We start from the raw sequence: 21,733 nt of genomic DNA on the forward strand, positions 1-21,733 counted from the left end.
ACCTGCTCGATTGTTTTATTTCAAGTTTTTGTTGTTGATGTATTCAGCGGGAGGGATGTCATCCACGGCCGGCTGTCCTGCACATCGTCAGCGTCGCTGGCCAGGAATGCGGTCGTGAGGTCGGGCGATGGAAATGCCTGGGACCTGCGCAACTGCCTGCAGTCCGGCGCCCTCGCGAGTGCTGGTCGCAACTGGAAGACGTGTCGGCGCTAGCGACGGATCGTCGCGCCGACAGCAACGTTGCTGTTGCAGGGCCGGTACTGAGGTGAAGTCTAGCCGGACAGTGCAGCAGTGTCGACTGGCGGCGGTGTCGTGGTGCAAGGGCATTATGGTCGTGCGATATCATTTTTTTTTTTGTTAAAGCTTGTGTAGCTAATTTTTGATTTCGGGATATGGTTTGATTTAAGGTTGGGGGAATGTGGGGGTGCTGACACCCCCCCTGTAAAGTTGTCTGCGCCGCGTGGCGCACGTGTCTCGCCTCAAGGCTTTGTTTCGGTGGTGACCACCGCCGGGCGATAGATGGCGTTGTGTTCGCTTTGAGTACCACTGTTGGTAGAGTGGTAGCGCCGGCGGTGGCCCCTGGCGGAAGGCAGGCCTTGGCGGTGGGCGAGCGTTGAGCGAGCCTCTTCTGCGTGTGGCGGCTGCCGCGAACGGTTGTCTGTAGCGAGGGTCCCCGGGGCTCGGCACCGCGGGCTTCGCGCCGGGGTCCAGTTGTAAAGTCAGGCGTTGGCGATGCCGCCTTGCGTATGTGTTGGTGTGTTGGGTGTGTTAGTGTGTGTTTATCATGTTATTGTGTGTTTAGTGTGTCACTGCATTATGTTGTTTGTATGGTAGCGTGTTAATTAAAAATTGGTGTATCATTTGGCGGACGATATCGTCGTCTAAATTAGTTAATAAATGTTTGTATGTATGTATGATGTACCGACCGCGTCAACTGGGTCCGTTCACTCCAAGAGCGTGGCGTGGCGAGGCGCTCGTTCGCCTTGCCGAGGAGACCCCACACGGTTCAGCTGATACCTCGGGTTTCTGTATAAGGGTGCTGTATTGTGATACAGGTCACCATGGGAGAAATCACTCGCTAATTGTGCAAAGTCAGCCAATGGCACACACCGCGCCATTCTGTTTTTTTTAATAGGCTGCGGTGACGAAGCGTTGATGCAGCTTCGTTTTTTCTTGTTTGCCCTGCAAAGAACACTGCCAAAAAGTCCTCTCTCAGTGCAAGGAGTCAGGTAAAGAGGCACGAAGGTAGTCCCAGTGCTACCTTAACTCGACGGAGCACAAAGGAAGGCCTCAGTGAGGGAACCTTAGTAACAAGCCTTCCACAATGCGCGATAAGGTATCCTCAAGCAGTCAAGGCCCCCTCATTAAGGTAAAGAGTATTCCAAAATAGTCAGTTTTGCAAAAAAAAATTAAAAAATCCTATAACTTGCAGTGCATTGCTGTGTAACAGTAGGTGACGCAGCAATGCAGTTTTTTCGTCGCTACACCAAGCGCTGCAGGTGTAGCGTGTGGTGAAACAACGGTGCACTTATTTGTTTGTGATTCGATTGATTTTCTTTTTTGAATACATATACCGTGCAGGTTAGAACAATACGTATTATTGCAGATGTGGTTGCAAAATTTCTGATTAATTTGCACACCCCCTTTTCGGAGTTCAAAAATCATAAAAGAAGTGCACAAATGATATGAGTATATACAGTATGCACACCGGATAGCATGCTCATTTGTGAAATTACAAAATAATAACTTTCTACTTTTTGTTTGCTTGTGTTAAACCTTCAGTTTCTCCAGCCCGTAACTGTAATTCATATCAACATTTACCCGTAACACAGTTTACATTTGTAATGGACATCAACAACTGAAAAGGCACATTAGGGCATAATGGAAAGTGGACAAAAAAAACTCACCTGCACATGCTATCACATGTGCAGATCAGAGCAGATGAACTGTAAATCAGACACGCATTGGCAGTCTATGTGAGACAACTGTTCAGGTATTTATTATTTTTTTTTTCACATATTAGACACTTGCTAAGTGTCTACTACCTACTTTACTAAGTGTGTGCAGATCACCTGTAAATCAGACACTCATTGGCGGTCTATGTGAGACATAACTGTTCAGGTATTTAATACTTCTTCTTTTTTTTTCACATAATATACGCTTGCTAAGTGTCAACTACCTACTCTACTAAGCGTCTGTCCACTCTACTACAGTCGAAACCCGCAATAATGAAACCCCGCGAGTACGAAATCCCCACGCCAACGAAATGTTTCCGGATCCCCAGCAAACGTTCATAGAAGCCCATGTATTTCGTATCTCGCAGCAACGAAATGTTTTTGGAAAGCGATCCCACATTAACGAATTTTCTATCACGGTGCGGGCTTTATTTTACCCTCCGGCCAAAAGTTAACTGTCGAAAACATGCTCATATGCATGTTATGTGCACTCAAAATTTGTAAACGTCTGCTTTTGCCACGCTAGTGTGGGTACCGCCATTTTTGTTTACTTAAACCGGCGATGGGGTCTGTGTCCGGCAACATGCCTGGCCACACTGCAGGTGATGGCAAATGATCATGCTGGAGTGCAGATGGCGCCGTCGAATGAGCTCAACAGGCCGAAGCAACACCAACAGTTGGAATCAATCAAAACGACGAAGAGAAGACTGGAACTGGTGGCGAAATCGAGATCAAGTTACAATGGCGCCTGAGAAAAGCTTGACACCGGAAGCGGATTCTTTGTTGATCGCAGAAAAAGAACGGCAACAATATCATCATCATGTTAAGCAGCTTTGCAAGCGGCACCATTAGGGGGCGACACAATTCCATCCTGCATTGCTTCCGTGATTTCGTCACTTCCGTAGCCTCACACATGTGAGCGCCGTGAAATGTGTTGTGTGTGGCTGTTTCCATCGACATCCCAGATGAACTCACCGTTGATGCGTTCGTTCGCGCCGATGGCGACGCAGTTGTGTACGAGGAAGTGACCGACAAGGCCACTATCGAAAGCGTGCGCGAAGCTGACGACATCGAGGACCAAGATGAAACGCACGCGGAGAAACCCAACCAGCGGGTTGCTTTGGATGCGCTGGACACCCTTCGCTCCTTCTCCGGCCCACATGACGACGACGTAGCAATGAACCACTTTTTGCAGTGTGAAGGAAGAGCTTTAAAATTGTTGCATGGCAAGGGTCGGCAAAGTAAGTTGACTGACTTCTGGCAATAAATTTTCGTTCTGCTGGCTGTATCACTGTTTTTATGTCTCATACTTGGGGCAACAAAATTCTCACGGAAATGAAATTTTTTTGTTTCCCTGCGATTTCGTTATTGTAGGTTTCGACTGTACCTGCATGCCAAACCTTAGACACGTTTCTTCATTCCTGGGCCTGCATAAAACTGAACATTCATCGAACTTAGACATGCACTAATTTACACTCTTGACAATAAAAAAATTGGTTTGTGAACATCCAGTTAAAAGCCGCTTATGCTTCATTATTCCCTGATTAACACAGCGGAGAGTCTGCTCTATGTAGGAATGGCTGCAGCTACAAGGAAATGTATGCACTGTACCTGGACAGCAATCAGTAAATGCGCTCGTTTGTTCTACAAAATAAAGTCAGTCGTGTTTTGTTTATTATGTCCTCATTTGTTTTCTGCATGGCAGAGTATATATTAACTAGGCTTATTAAAAGCCACGACAATATTAAGTGTGACACAGCTGTTTGTTTACTGCAAGGCTTCCTGCTTCGTTTTAGTACGGAGTTGGCTAGGTGTCCCCCTAACAAGTGTTTCTCAAGGCGCGCTGTTTTTCTAATTAGACAAGGTAGCATTTCAAATTCGCTTGAGATTAGCAATATGTTAGCAAATTCTGTAATGCCACTGCCACAAATGAAGCAACTTTTGGCCTCTCAAATTCTTTGCATACGTTTCCCACTAATTTATGTCACTCAGAAGACACACTCACCTGTCAGCCAAGGCCTGTGAAGGGGGCATTGTCTCGTAGAGGTCAAGCAAAAAGCACATGGTTTTCCAGCAGCGTGGTGTGCTCGTCTGCACCGGTGGGACCGACTCATGGCTGCCACCTGGATGCGGCTGTGGCATGGGCACGACGACCGAGTCAGCCCGAGGTCGACGGCACTGAAGTTCTAGGCGGGTCTCCTTCACATTCTCGTACATGCTAGAGAACTGGTTCAACAGTCGCAGTAAAGGCATGTTCACTTGCTGTGCCACATACTGCACATCTACTGCCACATGAGCACAGGTGCCTGGGTTTCCCGGGTGACGCACGTCAAGCTCCAAAGCCAGCCGGTCGCACACCAGTGCAGGCGTGTCTGTGCTCGTGTCCACAAAGAGCCGCTGGCCTGGCTTGGACCGTCTTCTCTGTGGCTGTTCCAGACTCTCCGATTCCACAAGGTCGACACGCAGAAGCTCAACCAAGGTGGACAGTGCCAGACGTGGCCCTGGTGTCTGCAAGGCCACGGTACAGGCTCCCAGCAGCTGCAAGAGTGGCTCGAAGACAGTTTGGGCATCGGGGATCCCCCCTGTGGGCATGGCCGACTCGCGTGGTGCACTGCGACTCGACGGCGAGTCGAGAGGTGACGAAGGTCCTCTCTGACGCGCCATCCAGTTGTACAGGTCCTCGTCATCATTTGCCGGATCCAGGGAGGAGCGCAGAATGGGCTCGACACTGGAAAAGCTCCAGGTGGCCAGGCTGTGACGCGAGCCCCGCAGACGGCCACTGTTGGCCACCATGCACGAGATGCCATGCTCCAATGTTTTGCCAAGATAAAGCATGCCCCCATAGTGCAATGGGGAGTCCAGGGGTGCACCAAGCAGCGGGAACGCTCCTGGTCGGCTCACTTTAGCCTCCTGTGAGCACAGTGCCCGACATCGCATGGAGCAAGTCACGCTGATTGTGTGTGCTGTTTCATTTAGCAAGATGAAGTGACTAACTTCAGAAGCAATGAAGCTGAGCGAAAAATTCTAATGAGAAAGTTGTACATCAGCTTACCGAACATCCATACAGAAAGTTTCGACCCGCAGGTCGCAGGATCAAATCCTGGCTGCGACGTCAGCATTTCCGATGGAGGCGGAAATGTTGTAGGCCCGTGTGCTCAGATTTGGGTGCACGATAAAGAACTCCAGGTGGTCAAACATTTTCGGTGCCCTCCACTACGGGGTCTCTCATAATCATATCGTGGTTTTTGGAACGTTACACCCCACAAATCAATACAGACAGTTTCTAACTTTCTATCCATGTATTACTGTTTCCCTGCTTACCACAAATGCTTTCAAGGTACAGGAAAGAATATGCCCCCTAGAATGCTGATCCGTGCACCCATGCATGTTATGATTGCAGTTCTCCCAAACATTGTTCCACAGGCCTACTGTGGAACAACGCCTACTGCCTACTGCGCTGCAGTTTGAAAGGCAACAAGGTAGTGACGATCATGGTGTATATAGTGCATCTGGTACTTGTTGCTGTACAAGCAATAACTGCTGCACCTGCTTGTCATTGTCATGAAACACCCTTATGGAGACACATCATTTGTTTATGAAGTGTTAAAAAGCACTGCAGTCTTAGTGAGAACATCACGCATTATACTTTTCCAGTTTGCAAGCACTGGCACCGCGGACGACATGGCACATCAAAACAATTTTATGATGCCCCAGCTTGCATTGAGACTGACGCATACTAGTGGTGGACTTGCACACTCCTACCATTCAGTCTTCTTTGCCACTTCCATGCAATGGGCTTCAGGCCTGAGCCGACCACCCTACCTCGGCTGCTAGATCTGAGGACTTTAGCACTGTTCACTATTAGACTTGAACAGTGAATCAAATTTGGATGTATATCTTTGATACCACAAATTACAATGCCAAAGAACAGGATTACAAAAATAAAAAGACAGTTAATAGTGAACAGTATTGAGTAAAGCAAGACAGGGCCAGGCTTTTGGTTCACTTTGGCAGTTTTCAAAGGTTTTACAATGTTTAAGGTATTCGTGTATATTCGCTATGCCCATACTGTCGCGCCCCCTCGTGAAATTCAGGAGCGTCCTCTCGAGGATGGTCAGTAGGCAGAGATGCTCCCTCATTTGGCTATGCTAGCCTCAGCATGAGCGCGTTACCAACAAATGAAAGCTAACCACTTTGCATGTTTCATGCACCAGTAAATAAACCGTACAGTTCGTGACATGATAAATCTGATTCGTTCTTGCGAGATGCAAAGTTTTAATGAAAATATGCGCAACTCCCGCCTTCGGCTACAGGCCACAGAGTGCACATACCAGCTTCGTGATATTTTTCGTAACCACTGTGGGGATCTGAGGCGCGCCCGCGACTACTTCGTGGGCATTCCTCCGTACGGCCGCTCCCTTTCTCTTTCCGTGCTCCGGTAACGTGGCTTGGCAATAGATGGCGCCATGCGCAGGCGTGGCATAAAGTCCCTGAAAAATAAACTAAAGTAGCGCCAACCGCACCTCTTCGCCTCTACCTCCTCTCCTAGCAGCCACAGCAGCGCCTCTAGAGTGTCCACCAGGAAACTACGAATGCAAAAGCACACGGGTGCACTGGATGTGCCAGACGCTTGGGCAGCTCGGGCACTGCTGCGCCATGTGTTCATCAAGCGGCCGTGCATTGGGTATGCTGAAAGGGGACGCCGGTGGCGTCTGTTAGAGGAGCGCGCGCTCTCGAAACTGGACAAACAATATGGCGTTTGCGTTACCTTCACAAAAGCTAGTGCGTCATGCTGCAGATTTTTAGCACCGCCGAGTTTACATGGACAGCAGTGGCGCTGCCATCGAGAGCGTCACCGCCAAGCGCGTCTGCACGCAAACGGTGGGCTATCGCGTTGAGTATTGCGTGCTTGCGGTGATGTGTTATGCCACTGCATGCCACTTGCTTATATACACGTCACATCATCGTATTTAACGTTACTTTTTATATTTTTTCTTTCTCAATCACTCTTTCGGTGCATCGCCTAGAACTGCAGTGCCCAGATGCGCTTGAACGGAAACATGAGCACAAGCTCATCTTTGCGGCCAGGAGCCATACAGCCCCTCAACTAGCGTCGTTTACTATCTGCAATGCACGCGAGGGGAGAGGAGTCTGCACATTGACACGAATGGCGCTACTTTAGTTTATTTTTCAGGGACTTTAGCGTGGCACATGTTCTTGGGGGCTGCGAGAATCGAGAGGCCGAGTCACGTGCGCGCCGAAAAAAGAGTCTCTTCTCCATGGCTAGCGCCGTGTAAGCACGTGTTTCTTTTGTCTGCGTCCTCTTTGGCAATCACAGGACTGTAGCCTGCCTGGGGGCCTTGGCATACCAGCAGACGTGTTTACTTGAGTGCTAGCTTTTGGTACCGTACCCTAAGCCAACAGCTGTACCTAGTGCTTGAAGTGGTCGCACCACACCAAGCCGCACTTGCCGTAGGCCTACGCATACAAGGTTTGCCTTCACTCTCACAATCAGGCCTAGTGGCCATCGTGAGAATGCGCAGCGTAGCTGCGAGGGACCTTTTCCCGACCGGCGTGTCAAAGCTCGCCATTGCCAGCTGTGACGTGCTCGCGGTTTCCCCTTATCATGAACGTCCGCGTGCAGGAGCCTTGGCTCTCCGCGTCTTGAAAGCAGCCGTTGTACTGTTGCTTGGGGTGCCGCCAAAGGCAATAAAGTGTTGGTGTATTTCTGTTATTCTAACACTGTCTGTTTTGCCGCGCTGCGCAAAAAGCCTTGTTATTTGAGTGCGGGTGAAGCGGTGCGCTCCTCGCGAGTAGGTGACGCAGTTGTGGCCCTGTGGCTCGCTAAGCGTGAAATTGCAGTAATCATCCGCTACGGTGAGTGGCGAGGTCACCACACCACGTAGGTTAGCTAAATATTATCGTCTGCCCTTTCAAGTTAAACTCACTTTGTTTTACGCTCATATAGCATTCATCAGTGCTTTTGTAAATCCCATAACATTCATTGTACGCAGAAAGTGGCGCAGGCTCACAATTTGCTCTTCAAAAACTTGGCCAGCGTTGCGCTGCTTGTTTATGTGTGTTTGTTGATACAGTCGATCCCCACATTAACGAAAGTCACTTCATCGAAATTCCCGCTACAACGAAAAATTCACGGTTCTCCTTCAGCAGTTCATAGGAGCCAGTGCATAAATATTGTCCCCACAACGAACACTATTTCTTCTGGCGTCCTGCTTCAACGAAATTTCCCGATGCATTTCAAGATCAGATATTGCTATACAGTAATCCTAATCTTTAACATTTTGATGCATTTTCAGAACCTGAAAATACGTTGACGAAGTCTAAGACACGCATTGGCACCACCAAAAACCATCGCTGTTCAGCAAGCATGGGCGCCGCCATTGCTCGATAGTGATGGCAATGAGACTGCCCTGCTTTTGTCAATGGCAAAAGCAGGACAGTCTCATTGCAGTCTCATTGCAACTGTAGATGGCAGCACACTGCAAGACACTCCCTTGTTGGCACGTTTCAGAGCGAAATGTTTTCCGAGCCCAGATAATTATGGCTAATGACGTGGGGTTGGTGTTGTATGTGGCGAGTGATGAGTTGTTGGTGTTGTCAAAGTCGTTCAGCGTATGGAATTCCTCAGATTGCTTTCAGAAGCGATGTTGAAAGGAACAATCTTGACTACGAGGGTTTTTCACTGGACGTAGAAGGCTGTCAACGCACCGAGTGTGATAGCGGTGTTGAACGATCAGCTGCTAATTCACGAGAAGCAAGTTGCACTTCACATGCCCTCGTGTGTTAATAATATTTCATGCTCTTCAGTTATTTTGATTGTATTTGTTTTACAATACCCTTAAGCAAAGTAAAAATAAAACCATGTTTTTCTTGTGCGTGCATTGCATGTAGCCAAATCACTGTGGATATTATGGAGCACCGCAAGCTGCCAACAGGCTCGAGCTCGATGAGCAGAGCGAAATAGTTAGAGCGATTAAACGAGCAGTTACGACTACAATCCACGCCTCTTTGTTAACATCTCCTGCACTTCACTGGTACCCTATGAACATTGGTGTTGTTCGATGAATGTTTGCAGTTTCTACTTTGCAAAAAGCATACGTGTATATTATTTCAGATATTCTTGTTTCGATCACGCTGATGAAACCTGCAACATATAGGTGCAGTCAATTGTGCACGTGTGAGTATGAGCATGGCTGTGACACAAGCACTACTTAAGGGAATGTTAAAGAGGCCCTAAAACACTTTTTCAAGTAACCATAGAATGAATTCACTGGAAGAGCTTATTGCCTCGCGACTTCAACCTCAAAAATATATTAAGAATCCGTCCCGTGCAAGTGAAATTGCAGGGCCCCTCAAAATTCTTGATTGTTGAAGAAGCAACTTCACATTGCTGACAATGCAAGTAGTGACAAAAAGGTAACAGGGCTGGAATATTTTCTAGGGTCCATGACGTAGGACCAAGCTAGCTCCAACTTTCAGAGCCGCACTCCTCTTTTGTGCAGTGGGCTGAAATGGATTGGGAGAAGTATATTCCGATTGGCAAGGAACTTGGCTTGTCAGGTGTGGGAATCTGAGGCGCGCCCCCGACCATTTCGCGGGCATTCCACCACACCGCCACACACTTTCGCTTTTGCTGCTCTGATAACGGCGCGGGGCGATAGATGGCACCACGTGTTACGTGCGCGCCGAGGGAGCTGTCTTTCTCCTTCGTGGTCGGCGCCGCGTAAGCACGTGTTTTCTTCGTCTGCGTCCCCTTTGAGAATCGCCGGACTGTGGCAAGCCTGGGGTGGCCTTTGGCACCTCGGCAGGCGTGTTTACTTGAGTGCTAGCTTCGGTACCATACACTAAGCCTACAGCGGTGCCTAGTGCTTGAAGTGGTCGTACCACATCGAGCCGCACTTGCTGAAGGCCTACGCGTACAAGGTTTGCCCTAACACTCGCGACCAGGCCTAGTGGCTATCGTGAGAGGGCAAAGCATAGCCGCGAGGGACCTTTTCCCGACCGGCGTGTCAAACCTCGCCATTGCCTGCCACGACCTGCTCGCGGTTTCCCCTTATTCGGAACGTCTGCGTGCAGGAGCCTTTGCTCTCCGCGTCCCGGGAGCAGAAGTTGTACTGTTGCTTGGGGCGCCTCCAAAAGCAATAAATAGTTGGTCTATTTCTGTACCCTGTCTGTTTGCCGCGCCGTGCTAAACGCCTTGTTCGTTGAGTGCGCGCGGAGCGGTGCGCTACGCGCGAGTAGGTGACGGAGTCGCGGCCCTGTAGCTCGCTAAGCGTGAACCTGCGATGATCTTCCACTACAGAGATTAGCGGGTCACCATACTGGCGCACAACGCGGAATCAAAGGCTGTCTTTGATTAGTCTTAGCCGAGTCACCCCGCCATTGCGAATCAGGCTCGCCGTGTTTACCCGCGTTATTGTCTGCTTCGCGTGAGTTTTGTTCGCTGACGCTTTTAGCAGATACCGCATTGCTCGAGAACAGGGCCAGTGCCCCCCTTGAGCATCACAATCGCGCACCCTCACTTGTCACAAGCCCAGTCGGGATAACACGAGGCGCTACGTAACAGCTCCCACTGGAGAGGTAGCGTGTTATGGGTCCGGACCATAGTCCAACCCGAACAGTGCACACAGGCAAATTGGACTTCTACTGCTCCCTTTGGAATGCATGGCAGTTCAATGTCACAGCGCTCTGAAACGGCTCTCAGAGGAGTTTCCGGTGCGCAGATCGGCACTGTGGCATCAGCCGTTGTCGAATTTTGCTCGCTGGCTACTACGCAATCCAGCAGGCAGGCTCATTTCGAGCACGCGCCTGTACCGCTAGCCGCAAGCGGTCTAGCAATTTCAAGTGAAGCTGGCCCAAGAGGCAGCTGTGAACAACAGGCACTTCCCAATGTCGTGACGGCCGGTATCCATTTTGAAACCGCGCCGCTTATCGAGCTCGGAGACACTTCCCCATCGCTCGCCCAGGCCGCTGATGCACCGACAGCTTCCGTTGAAGCGGGCGCATAGACGCTGCTGCAAAATGTCGCCCAAATGATTCAGACACTCACGGTGACAGTCCAAACGCTTTCGACCGTTCTGAAATGCCCTCATCCCGCTGTCATGTTGGCCGTTCCGACCTACAGCGGGTATGGTGAACTGAAAAGTGCAAAAGATTACCTGGACTCACTCCCACGTTATCAGAGAGACATGGGTCTAGACGACCAGGAAGTGCTCGGACGCGTCGTCCCGGCTCCACTGACTGACACGGCGGCCAGGTAGCATCGGCTTTCCGGCCACCGAGCAGCAACCCTTGATGAGTTCTACACGGCCTTCCTGCGCGAATTCTTACCCGCTGACTACGAGAGTAGGATGCGGCGCGAGCTCAAGCTCCGCACGCAAGTTCCTGATGAGTCACTTCAGGAGTACGTACGCACGATGGAAGTCCTTTTTTCTATCGCTGAGCCCAGAGCCTCGAGCGAGGAGCGCGTCAAATGGGTGATCAGGCAGGCACACCCGACTTTTTCGGCGTACCTGCACGGCATTCGCTTCCGTGATTTGAAAGAAGTGGCCGTCGAGGCAAAGCGCATTCAAGGCGACGTTCTCGCCGCGCGTGCTTATCGCCCGCCACTGCCAGCCAGCGAGGCCCTTGAACCGCGATGCACGTGGGGAGGGGCTATGACCCTTCCCCAGCGGCAATAGCCTGCCGAAGCTGCCTTTGCGGCTACCGCTACAGGTGGGCCTACGTGGGAGATAAGCGATCGAGCTTTAGATCCCTACACGTACGGGAGGTGTGCAGCCAGTGCTGCATCGCAACTCAACGCGCGTGAGCAGAGACGAAATTCGACCCTGCGCATCACCGGTGGTGACGGTCATCAGAGCGGTTCCTTTGATCACGCGGCTAACCGCCCCTTGCAGCTCGAAGCTGCTCCGTCTCCGGAAAGGGACCGCGATGGAGTGCGCTGCCGTCAACGAGGGCACATAGCAAGAGAGTGCTCCGCGTCTGTGCCTCCTGTGAGGTAGGAAAACGGGAGCGCGGGCCGGTGGTGAAGGCACGAGCGGCCGAACCTTTGCTTCTTCCCTCTGCGTACCGGGCAAGCAGTCTTGCTAGTGTGCACGCGCCATTATTTCGGCCACCACTGTCGGTTGCCAATTCTCGGTGTTGTTGGACACGCGCAAGCCCTTCGTTGTTTTGTTTGGCGAACAGGTGTTGTCCCACTTGCAGAAGCGCTCGGTGCGCTTGCGGGACAGTCGAACGACATTCACCCTTGCGAAAGGCGTGGCCCAGTCGGTGGGCGCTGCAAGGTTGACTGTCAGATGGGGAGGCCGAATGAGACGTGCACATTTTGTTCATCTTCCAGGGCTCAGTGTTCCGGTGCTTCTCAGTCGGGACTTTCTGCTAAAAACCGGTATCGTAGTGGACATTGCGAGTGAAGGCTATCGCGACGGACCTTTTTCCGAGCTAAAGCCGTTCATCAGCCTACTGGCGCTTTCGGTTGCCTGTGCAGTAAAAGCGTAAAAACCGTGTCACGTGCACACTTCGGGGGCAGGCCCTTGCGCTATACACTCGTTGGCTCAAAATCCATATCGGAATCGAGCGGCACGACACAAATGGCTCCGCATTCTTTGATCGTCTGTGCTACTCAATTGGATGATACACAGAAGGCTCGTTTGTTGGCACTGTTACGCAAATACGATGAGCTCTTCATCGAATAACCCGGCTTTACGGATTTGGTGAGCCATTCGATCGAAACTGGCGACGCGCTTCCTTTGAAGTGTAAACCCAGGCTCGACAGCCAGGCCAAGAGGCAGGTAATTGACGGCTTGCTGGACGAGATGCTTTCAGCTGGCATTGTTCATCGATCGTCCAGCGCCTCGGCGTCTCCAATTGTGTTGGTGCCTAAGAAAGATGGCAGTCATCCCCTGTGCATAGACTACCGCCGTCTCAACGGAGTTACTCGTAAGGATGCCTATCCACTACCCACGACTAGCTCCATCGTAGAAAACCTCCTGCACGGTATTTTACTACATTAGATGCCAAGGTTACCTACAGGTCCGAATGGATGAACGTGACCGGTGCAAGACCGCGTTCACGTCCCACAGAGGGTTATTTGAGTTCACTCGTATGCCCTTTGGTCCTTGCAATGCTCCTGCGACTTTTCAGAGACTCTTGGACCGCGTCCTCGGAGAAGCAAAGTGGTCTTACTGCATGTGCTACCTCGACGACATCGTAATTTATTCACGAATCTTCAAAGAGCACTTGGCCCACACTGCCGATGTGCTCGAGAGAATGAGAGCCGCCGGGATGACGTTAAATCCCACAAAGACCCAACTAGCGCGAACCCGAGTTCAGTTACTTGGCTTCACGCTGGGCGAAGGCTCCATTGAGCCAGATAGGAAAAAACTTCGAACAATCCTCGATTTTCCCGTGCCCGAGGACGTACGCGGCCTGCACTACTTTCTTGGTATGGCCAATTTTTACCGGTCGTTCATACCGTCCCGTGCCCGAGTGCAGGTGCCCTTGACCAAGCTCTTGGGTAAGTCAGCTGAGTGGCAAAGGGGACCTCAGCAAGAGGCGTTTTGCCGTCTGTCTAGTGCCATTGCCGAGACGGCGCAGCCCAAGCTTCCTGACCTGACCAGACCGTTTGTTGTCCAGACTGACGCAAGTGATCTGGGATTAGGAGAAGTTCTCCTACAGGAATACGATGGTGTGTTGAAGCCATTGGCCTTTGCCAGTCGCTCAGTGATACCCTCGAGAAAGGAATTATTCCGTGCCCGAGAGGGAGTGTCTCGCCATCTTGTTTGCGCTGCAGAAGTTTGATATCTACCTTGATAGGACAAAATTTGTGATGCAAACAGATCACAGCGCGATTAGCTAACTGATGCAGATCAGTGAGCCTGCAGGCAGGCTAGTGCACTGGGCTTTCCTAATACAGCATTGCGACTTTTCAGTGCAGTACCAGAAGGAAAAAGCTAACGCGGTGGCTAACGCGCTATCTCGTGCCCCAGTGTCTACCAGGAGCCTGAATCCCAGTGCGACAACTGCTAGCGGTGCCTTTGCGCAAGCGAGCAACGCAGGCGATACAGGGGCCAGACCACCGAGCGGAGGAAAGGGAGAATGCGCCGACGAGCAAACTCTTTCCGCGGGCCAGGCAACATCGACGAGACGTGCCGCGAAGCGGGCGAGAGGAGCGAAAGGGAAGTGAACCCATGACGCCAATGCGAGCGGAGGCGATGGCTGCAGTCCTGAATTGAAACGATACCAGGCTACCTTTTGGGAGAATGGGAATCAGTTTCAGCAGACAAGAGTTAGTGAAGGCCCAGCAAGATGACTCGTTTTGTCTTAAGTTGAGTGACGGTCTCGGGGAGATTGAGCGCCGAGCACTGCTGGTAGTGCAGCGGGCGCAGGGGAAAGGGAACCGGCGTGTGTTGCTGGGTCCCCCGCGGATACATACTTGCTGAACCATGATGGACTCCTGCTGAAATACATAGCCACCGATAAGGAGTCAGTGGACCCGTTTAAGGTGGGTGTGCCCAAAAGTCCGAGAGGCGCACTGTTGCGAGCCTCTCACGATGAGCCCATGGCCGGTCACCTGAGTGGCTCCAAAGTTCTTGCGAAACTGAGCAAGGTTGTGACTTGGCTTGGCAAAAGCGTGACAATTTTCGCTATTGCTGTTCCTGCCACGTCTGTCAAGCGGTCAAATCAAGGGGTGGCAAGCCGCCCGGCTTGATGAAACCGATTGTCAGTGAGCGTCCGTGGCAAGTAGCCACCTGCGATCTAATTGGGCTGTTCCCCAGGAGAAAGCAGGGGTTCATACATCTGATGGTAGTCGTTGATCATTTTTCCAAATGGGTGGAGTTGTTGCCACTGTGGAAAGGGACAGTGCGAGCGGTGCTAGAGAGGCTACAGGAAGTGTTTTGTCAGTTCGGCTTTCCTAAAAGATTTATCCTGGACAACGCATCATATTTCACCGCTCGGGTGCTTGGTGATACGTGCCGTTCCCTAGGAATAGATCACTGCACCACTTCACCCTACCATCCCCAGTCTAATTTGACGGAGCGAACCAATCAAACCGGTGTTGGCAGCCTTTGCCGAAAATCAGAGGGATCGGGCAGACCATTTGAGTGAACTCGCGTTTGCAATCCGATCCTTCGAGAGTCGCTCTACTGGTTTCTCTCCCGCCTTCCTTAATTTCGAAAGGGAGTTGGCAAATTCGGTGACCAATGTCATGCAATGCCAGCTCGGGGACGAGGAAAAACCGGCAGACTGTTCTGCTTACGCTTCAACACTTCGGGACAGGCTTTGTCAAACTCTCAGTAGAGCGAGGCAGAGTTTGGCATCGGCCAGGGCCGAACAAAAGGCCCAGTATGATCGAAAACGTCGCCACCTTTCATTTAAGGCAGGTGACCTCGTCCTGAAGCGCAACCACGCTCTTAGCGACGCGAGCAAGGGTTTCTCAGCTTCGCTCGCTCCAAAGTGGCTTGGTCCGTACCGAGTGGAGAAAGCTTGGACTCCACTCGCTACCTTCCTGAAAGAGCCGCTTTCAGGAAAACTCAACCGTGCCCACATCGCAGACCTGAATGCCTCTGCGTCGAGGTCTGACGAGCCTGCGCCAGTGCTCAGTGGCTCTTCGCGCAAGCAACGGCGCACACCCGCCGTGGCGGACCGCATTCGGACCCCGCACCGGTATAATTTCAGGAAGCGGTCACCTGAGTGATTTTGCGCCGGACGGCGGGCTTATTTCCGCAACCTTTAGCGCCTGTGCCGTGTGTCCTCTTCTTGTGTCCCCGTTTCTTAGTGCTATTTTCAGTCGCCGCAACTGAAGGCCCTCATTTTTACTGTCTAGTCTCAGTTAGCTAACTTCTTTACAGTCAGTGCTTGCAAAGAAGTCGGTTTTGCCCAGTTACTGCTGCTGATTGTCATTTGAGTGTTAGTTTACTTGATGTTTTTTTTTCGTGTTTTTTTTTCTCCTTGCTGGAGGAGGGGATCGTGGATTGGTGGTTTAGCATGGGGAGAGGCACAAAGGACACTCTGCGCCTTCCTTTGCGGGGCCAGTTTAGAGAGACCCGACCATCGGAAGTGCGTGCGCGTGTGGTGACAACTTAAGAAGTCACCGACCCCTGCACCACCTTGGACTCTGGAGGTGTTCGGAGACCTGTGGTCGTTAGGCAGCCTGGTTGTGCCCTGCTCCCGACCGTCGCTGATAAGCTCTGCTGGCCTTTTTATCACGACTCCTGCACGAGGCCAGCTGTCGCAGACGCTGTGCACGATTCGACCGACACCACAGGACGCCTCGTAGCCAGTGGATTCGGCGACCATGATTGCAGCAGAAGGGCCGGCTGTCGCAGGGAGGGAACCTCCACCGAGGTGGCGTTCGTCGGACTCGCAGGGCTGTCGTCAACATCGACGAGACGAAGGTGAGGCTGTTCCTAGCATGAGGGCCTCAACCAGAACTCTCACCTTGCGCTCTCGCATCTACGCAGCCACCCAAGTCAAACATTACGTGACGCTTCCCCTCCGAGCCGTGGATGCGCTCTTGCATGAGCATCATGAACTCTTGTTACCCCTCTTCCACAGCGCCATTGTGTTTCTCAAGTGTATTTTTGTGTTCTATATTTTTTTTCAGTAGCAGTTGCAGAGCGAGGCTGAGGCTAGCTGTTGCCCATTGCATGACGTCTTTTCATGCATGGGCGACGACCGGCTGCCTTTGCAGACCGGTATATAGGGTGAATTAAGGAGGGGAGAATGTGGGGATCTGAGGCGTGCCCACGACCACTTCGTGGACATTCCGCTGCATGGCCACACCATTTTGCTTTTTCTGCTCTGGTAACAGCACGTGGCTGTCATAATATATGGCGCGCAAGGTTAAAATATACAAAAAACAAAACAGTGCGCCATGCGGTGGCGACTTGTGTGTCGACCCTTTTGAATGTGTGCGTCGTGCGGGGGCGAATCACGTATGTGCCGTGCGGTGGCGAAGAGGACGGCGATCGTGTGCGCGGCGTGCCTCGAGACAGGGTGACCAGTGCGTGGGTTGTGCACTAGGGTCGGAATTCCAAGGCTGGGCTATCCTTCGCTTGGCGTCCGGTCCGTGAGAGAACCCGGAGCCCTACCTCCTGCTGCCTCGACTTAGAGCGCTGCCGCCTGTTCCGCTACGAGGAGATACGGCTAGGGAACGTGCACGAGGCCAGGCCAAGGCCTTGACGCTGTGTGCAGACGGGCACACTCAGGGTTCGGCCCACGAGCACGCCCAGGCCGAGGGCGTCCACCATGGAGCGGGTACCTTGGGCGCAGCGTCCCGGCATCAACTGCCGTGGAGTGGACCTCCGGGACTTCACGCGGCCAGACCAAGAATCGAGCAACGGCATCGGACAGACGGTCTACGCACGACGTCTTCGACTCGGCGACCTCATCGGCTCCGACAAAAAACTGTACGCTACCGCTTGACTATTTCGCGTAGCGCCCCTTATGTCAAATGTGACTTTTACTATTCGTTGAGTCCTGTCGTGTGTGTAAAGATGTCCTACGTGTGTTTGTCCACTTGCGTGCTGCATCATTCTTTCTGGAGCGAATCCTAAACCCAAACATAACATCACAGTGCCAATAGATGGTGCCACGTACGGGCACGGTACGGGTTACGTGCGCGTCGAGGGAGCTCTCTCCTTCGTTGTCGGTGCCGTGTAAGCGCGTGTTTCCTTTGTCCGCGTCCTCTTTGGGAATCGCCAGACTGTAGCCTGCCAGGGGTGGCCTTTGGCACCTCGGCAGGCGTGTTTACTTGAGTGCTAGCTTCGGTACCGTATGCTAAGCCCACAGCGGTGCCTAGTGCTTCAAGTGGTCGTGCCACACCGAGCCGCACTTGCCGTAGGCCTATGCATACGAGGTTTGCCCAAACACTCACGACCAAGCCCAGTGGCCATCGTGAGAGTGCGCAGCATAGCCGCAAGGGACCTTTTCCCGACCGGCGTGTCAAAGCTCGCTATTGCTTGCTGCGACGTGCTCGCGGTTTCCCCTTATTTGGGACGTCCGCGTGCGGGAGCCTTTGCTCTCCGCGTCCTGGGAGCGGACGTTGTACTGTTGCTTGGGGTGCCGCCAAAGGCAATAAAGTGTTGGTGTATTTTTGTACCTTGTCTGTTTGCCGTGCCGCGCTAGACGCCTTGTTAGTTGAGCGCGCATGGAGCGGTGCACTACACGCAAGTAGCTGACGGAGTCGCGGCCCTGTGGCTCGCTAAGCGTAAACCTGCAGTGATCTTCTGCTACAGTGAGTAGCAGGGGTCACCATACGGGTAACGAACTGAAGGAGTGGATTGAGGAGCAGCAGAAAAAAGAGCGTGACAGACGAGCTGGGGATAGGGACGCTTTGCGAATAGCGCACAAACAGGAGATTGCTCGTCTGGCAGCGGAACAAAGTCTGCTGGAGGCTAAGTGTCTTGCTGAGCGCACGGCTGGGACGGTTGAAGCCGGTAGAGAGAGCGTGGAAGCCAGCAGCAAAGCGTTCAGGAGCCCCCACAAGTTATTCCTCCCTACAATCTTATTCCTCCCTACGAACTCGACACGTACATTCAGGGCCTCGAGCCACGAGCCAGGGATGGCCAGGCGACAGGTGGGTGCTCTCATTAAGCTTATGCCTCTCAGGTGAAGCCTCGAGTATTGTAGGACGTATGGCTGTGGAGGATGCCACAGACTACGAAAAGCTGAAGCAAACATTGTTGCGAAGATTTCAGTACACCGAAGAGGGATATCAGCAAAAGTTTCTCGAAGCTAAGCCGGAGAATTCCGAGACAGGGTGACAATTTGCTGTTCGCTGGTCAGTTACTTCGATCATTGGCAGCAGATGGTGAAAACATAAAGAACGTATCACGCATTAAGAGATAGCTTGTGTACAAACAGTTTTTGCTAAGATGCGATGAGAAACGCCCCATCTTCTTGAAGGAGCGAGAATGCAGAACGCTCGATCAGCTTGCCGAAACAGCTGACCATTATCAGGAGGCGCAAAGCCTGACAAATATCACGAAAGGGAAACAGGAAAGACCAAGCGAAACAGCAGAATTGGCGAGCAAAAGTCACGATAAAGAGGCCGGAAAAGCAATTTTTTTGCAATGCTTTTTATGTGGCAAGCAAGGTCATTGCGCCACAGACTTTTGAACGCAGTCAAAAGGCCCGAAGCCCTCGTCTTTCTGGAAGTTCAGGAAACACGGCCATCAAGCGGACCAGTGTCCTAATGTAAAGAGCCGCAACAAGGCGGTGTCGAGTGCTGTTGCCGACTATGACCGTACACCTTTTCCTCGAAACAAGGAGAACTTGGATTGTACCCCTTCATCAGCAGAGGAAAATGCCCCATCGGAAAAAAGAGATAGTTGTCTTGATCTTCTAAGACAAGAGATGCCTATGGCAACCGGATATCTCGAGAGACAGCCTGTGACGGTTCTAAGGGACTCGGGATGCAATACCGTGATGGTCAAGCGTTCGCTGGTAATTTTACCGGTATCACACGTACTGTACACCTTCTCGACGGTTCATCACGGCAGCTTTCCGAGGCAAAAGTATACACCGACTCTCTGTTCTTTCGAGGACCCACACTGGCACTCTCCATGGAAAAGCCACTCTATGATGTCGTTCTCAGCAACATCGACAGGGTAATATTCCTTTCTGGTTCTACCACGTCACATCACCTTTCAAATGTCGCAAGAATGCGTAAGGAGTGGGCACCAGCAGGGGAGCCTGCTCCATATCCAAGCGTGTCACCGGATCTACCAACTTCGAGTGCAGCGACAACAAGAGGGACCAGGGACATAAAGTTACCTGTGGCGGCATCTAACGAACTACATACTATCACGATACTCTTGTATCGTGATAGTATTTCAGAGATACTGAGTATCTGTACTGTTCGCTGGTAATTTCACCGGTATCACACGTACTGTACACCTTCTCGACGGTTCATCACGGCAGCTTTCCGAAGCAAAGGTATACATCGACTCTCTGTTCTTTCGAGGACCCACACTGGCACTCTCCATGGAAAAGCCACTCTATGATGTCGTTCTCGGCAACATCGACAGGGTAATATTTCTTTCTGATTCTACCACGTCACATCACCTTTCAAATGTCGCAAGAATGCGTAAGGAGTGGGCACCAGCAGGAGAGCCTGCTCCATATCCAAGCGTGTCACCGGATCTACCAACTTCGAGTGCAGCAACAACAAGAGGGACCAGGGACATAAAGTTACCTGTGGCGGCATCTAACGAACTACATACTATGACGATACTCTTGTATCGTGATAGTATTTCAGAGATACTGAGTATCTGTACTGCTGTATTGAGATACTTTTCAGGAATGTATTTGTATCTCAGTAGTGAAATACCTTTGCGATGTACCACTCACATCGCGATACTAAGCAAGGCACGAGTATCTTGTTACCGTTTTTTTTTTTTTTTTTTTTTTTAGAAATGAGGAGCTGAGACGTGTTGTTTACAATGGGGAAAAAAGTTTTCTGCTGTGACCTAGGCAGTCCGCAGCGAAATGTGCACCCATCATTTCTACATTACTCTGAGGACGAAACTGATTCCTACCATCTTGAAAGCGAGCTAGTTGTTTTCCTACCCGCATCGCATTGCACACCTTCAGGCAGAACTAGAATGTGTTTGAAAGATTGTCTGCTTGAGCTAGCCAACAATGTTATACTGCCATTTGGAATTTCCGTAGTGATATTTTCATTGTGAGGAGCATTGTATACTGCACAATGGGCGCCAACCAACAGCACCGTCTTTAAAATGTGTTCCCTCCTGCCAATTGAACGAGCAGTGCTTTTTTTTTTTCTCTAAAATTTTTTCTCTTCCACCCCCCCCCTTTTTTTTTTGCAGTGCCCATTTGAAAAACAAGAGCTTATCGCAGAAGCCGAAAATCACTTTAAAAGTTTGTTGTGTGGTGTCGTGTGCCATCAACAATACTTTTTCCTCTAAAACATTAATGAAATACACCAGCGTGGCCACACAGCAATTGGAAGGAGATTTTTTTGCATTTTCTTTCACATTTATTGTTTTGCTTGTTCTTCTTTCTGCTTTTTCTATACTTCTAGAAAACACTGAACCTTCAACTGGAGGTAAGCCCTCGTCTTCATTATTTATGTGCCGATCTGCTTCTCTCCATGTGGAGACGCCACTCCTCCTTTCTCGTCACACACTGGCCACGCTGCGGCTGCGTTGCAGAGACGCAGTCGTTGTCATCGTTTTTTGAAAGTGTTGGCGCTGGACGTTGCTGCGCGAAACTCCTTTTGTCAGGAAAATGCTGAAGCAGAAGTAAAAATGCTTTGCAAGCTGCATGCGAAATAGACTCGCAGCAAGGCAAACATGTGCAGATGCGCTGTACCGTTTATATTCAATTAATGACGGATGCGCTGTTAACAATGAATAAATGTAAGACTTCCAAAACTTCCCCCTCGTGTGTTAGCTCAATGCACATGTGCCACGGCATGGTGAACCCTTCATTCATTTAGCTTTCATTAATTTTAACTTCCACGAACAAATTTTCGGGCCCCTTCGAGTTTGAATTATTGAGATTTAACTGTATCTGTAAATATGTCGTTATTAACAATTCTGTGCAGTGTAAGCTTCCATTGTAATGCCTTAATGGTACTCAGGGTACAGTGATAAAATAATGAATAAATGTAATTGTAAGTTTCAATGTGCTGCCAATTTAAATATTGCCACCATTGATGAACGAGCCGCTGTGGCTAATACTCGTTTTCGGGACCGCAAAGAAGAAGAGAACATTTTGGTTGCTCTGGT

The 21,733-nt window shown here is 51.0% G+C and overlaps 1 protein-coding gene across 5 annotated transcripts in view; it reads right to left on the reverse strand.

Moving 5' to 3' along the window:
* tweek (transmembrane protein KIAA1109 homolog tweek) overlaps positions 1 to 21,733 on the reverse strand; it is a 1,194,469-nt gene that overhangs the window by 621,036 nt on the left and 551,700 nt on the right. For all 5 annotated transcript variants that reach the window (XM_075882507.1, XM_075882492.1, XM_075882501.1 and 2 more), the window contains one exon: positions 3,961 to 4,865. In XM_075882507.1, the coding sequence (XP_075738622.1) occupies positions 3,961 to 4,865 (905 nt within the window). The remainder of the gene's footprint in view (positions 1 to 3,960; positions 4,866 to 21,733) is intronic.

This window comes from Rhipicephalus microplus, chromosome 2 (genome assembly GCF_043290135.1).
Source record: "Rhipicephalus microplus isolate Deutch F79 chromosome 2, USDA_Rmic, whole genome shotgun sequence".
Taxonomy (NCBI): Eukaryota; Metazoa; Arthropoda; class Arachnida; order Ixodida; family Ixodidae; genus Rhipicephalus; species Rhipicephalus microplus.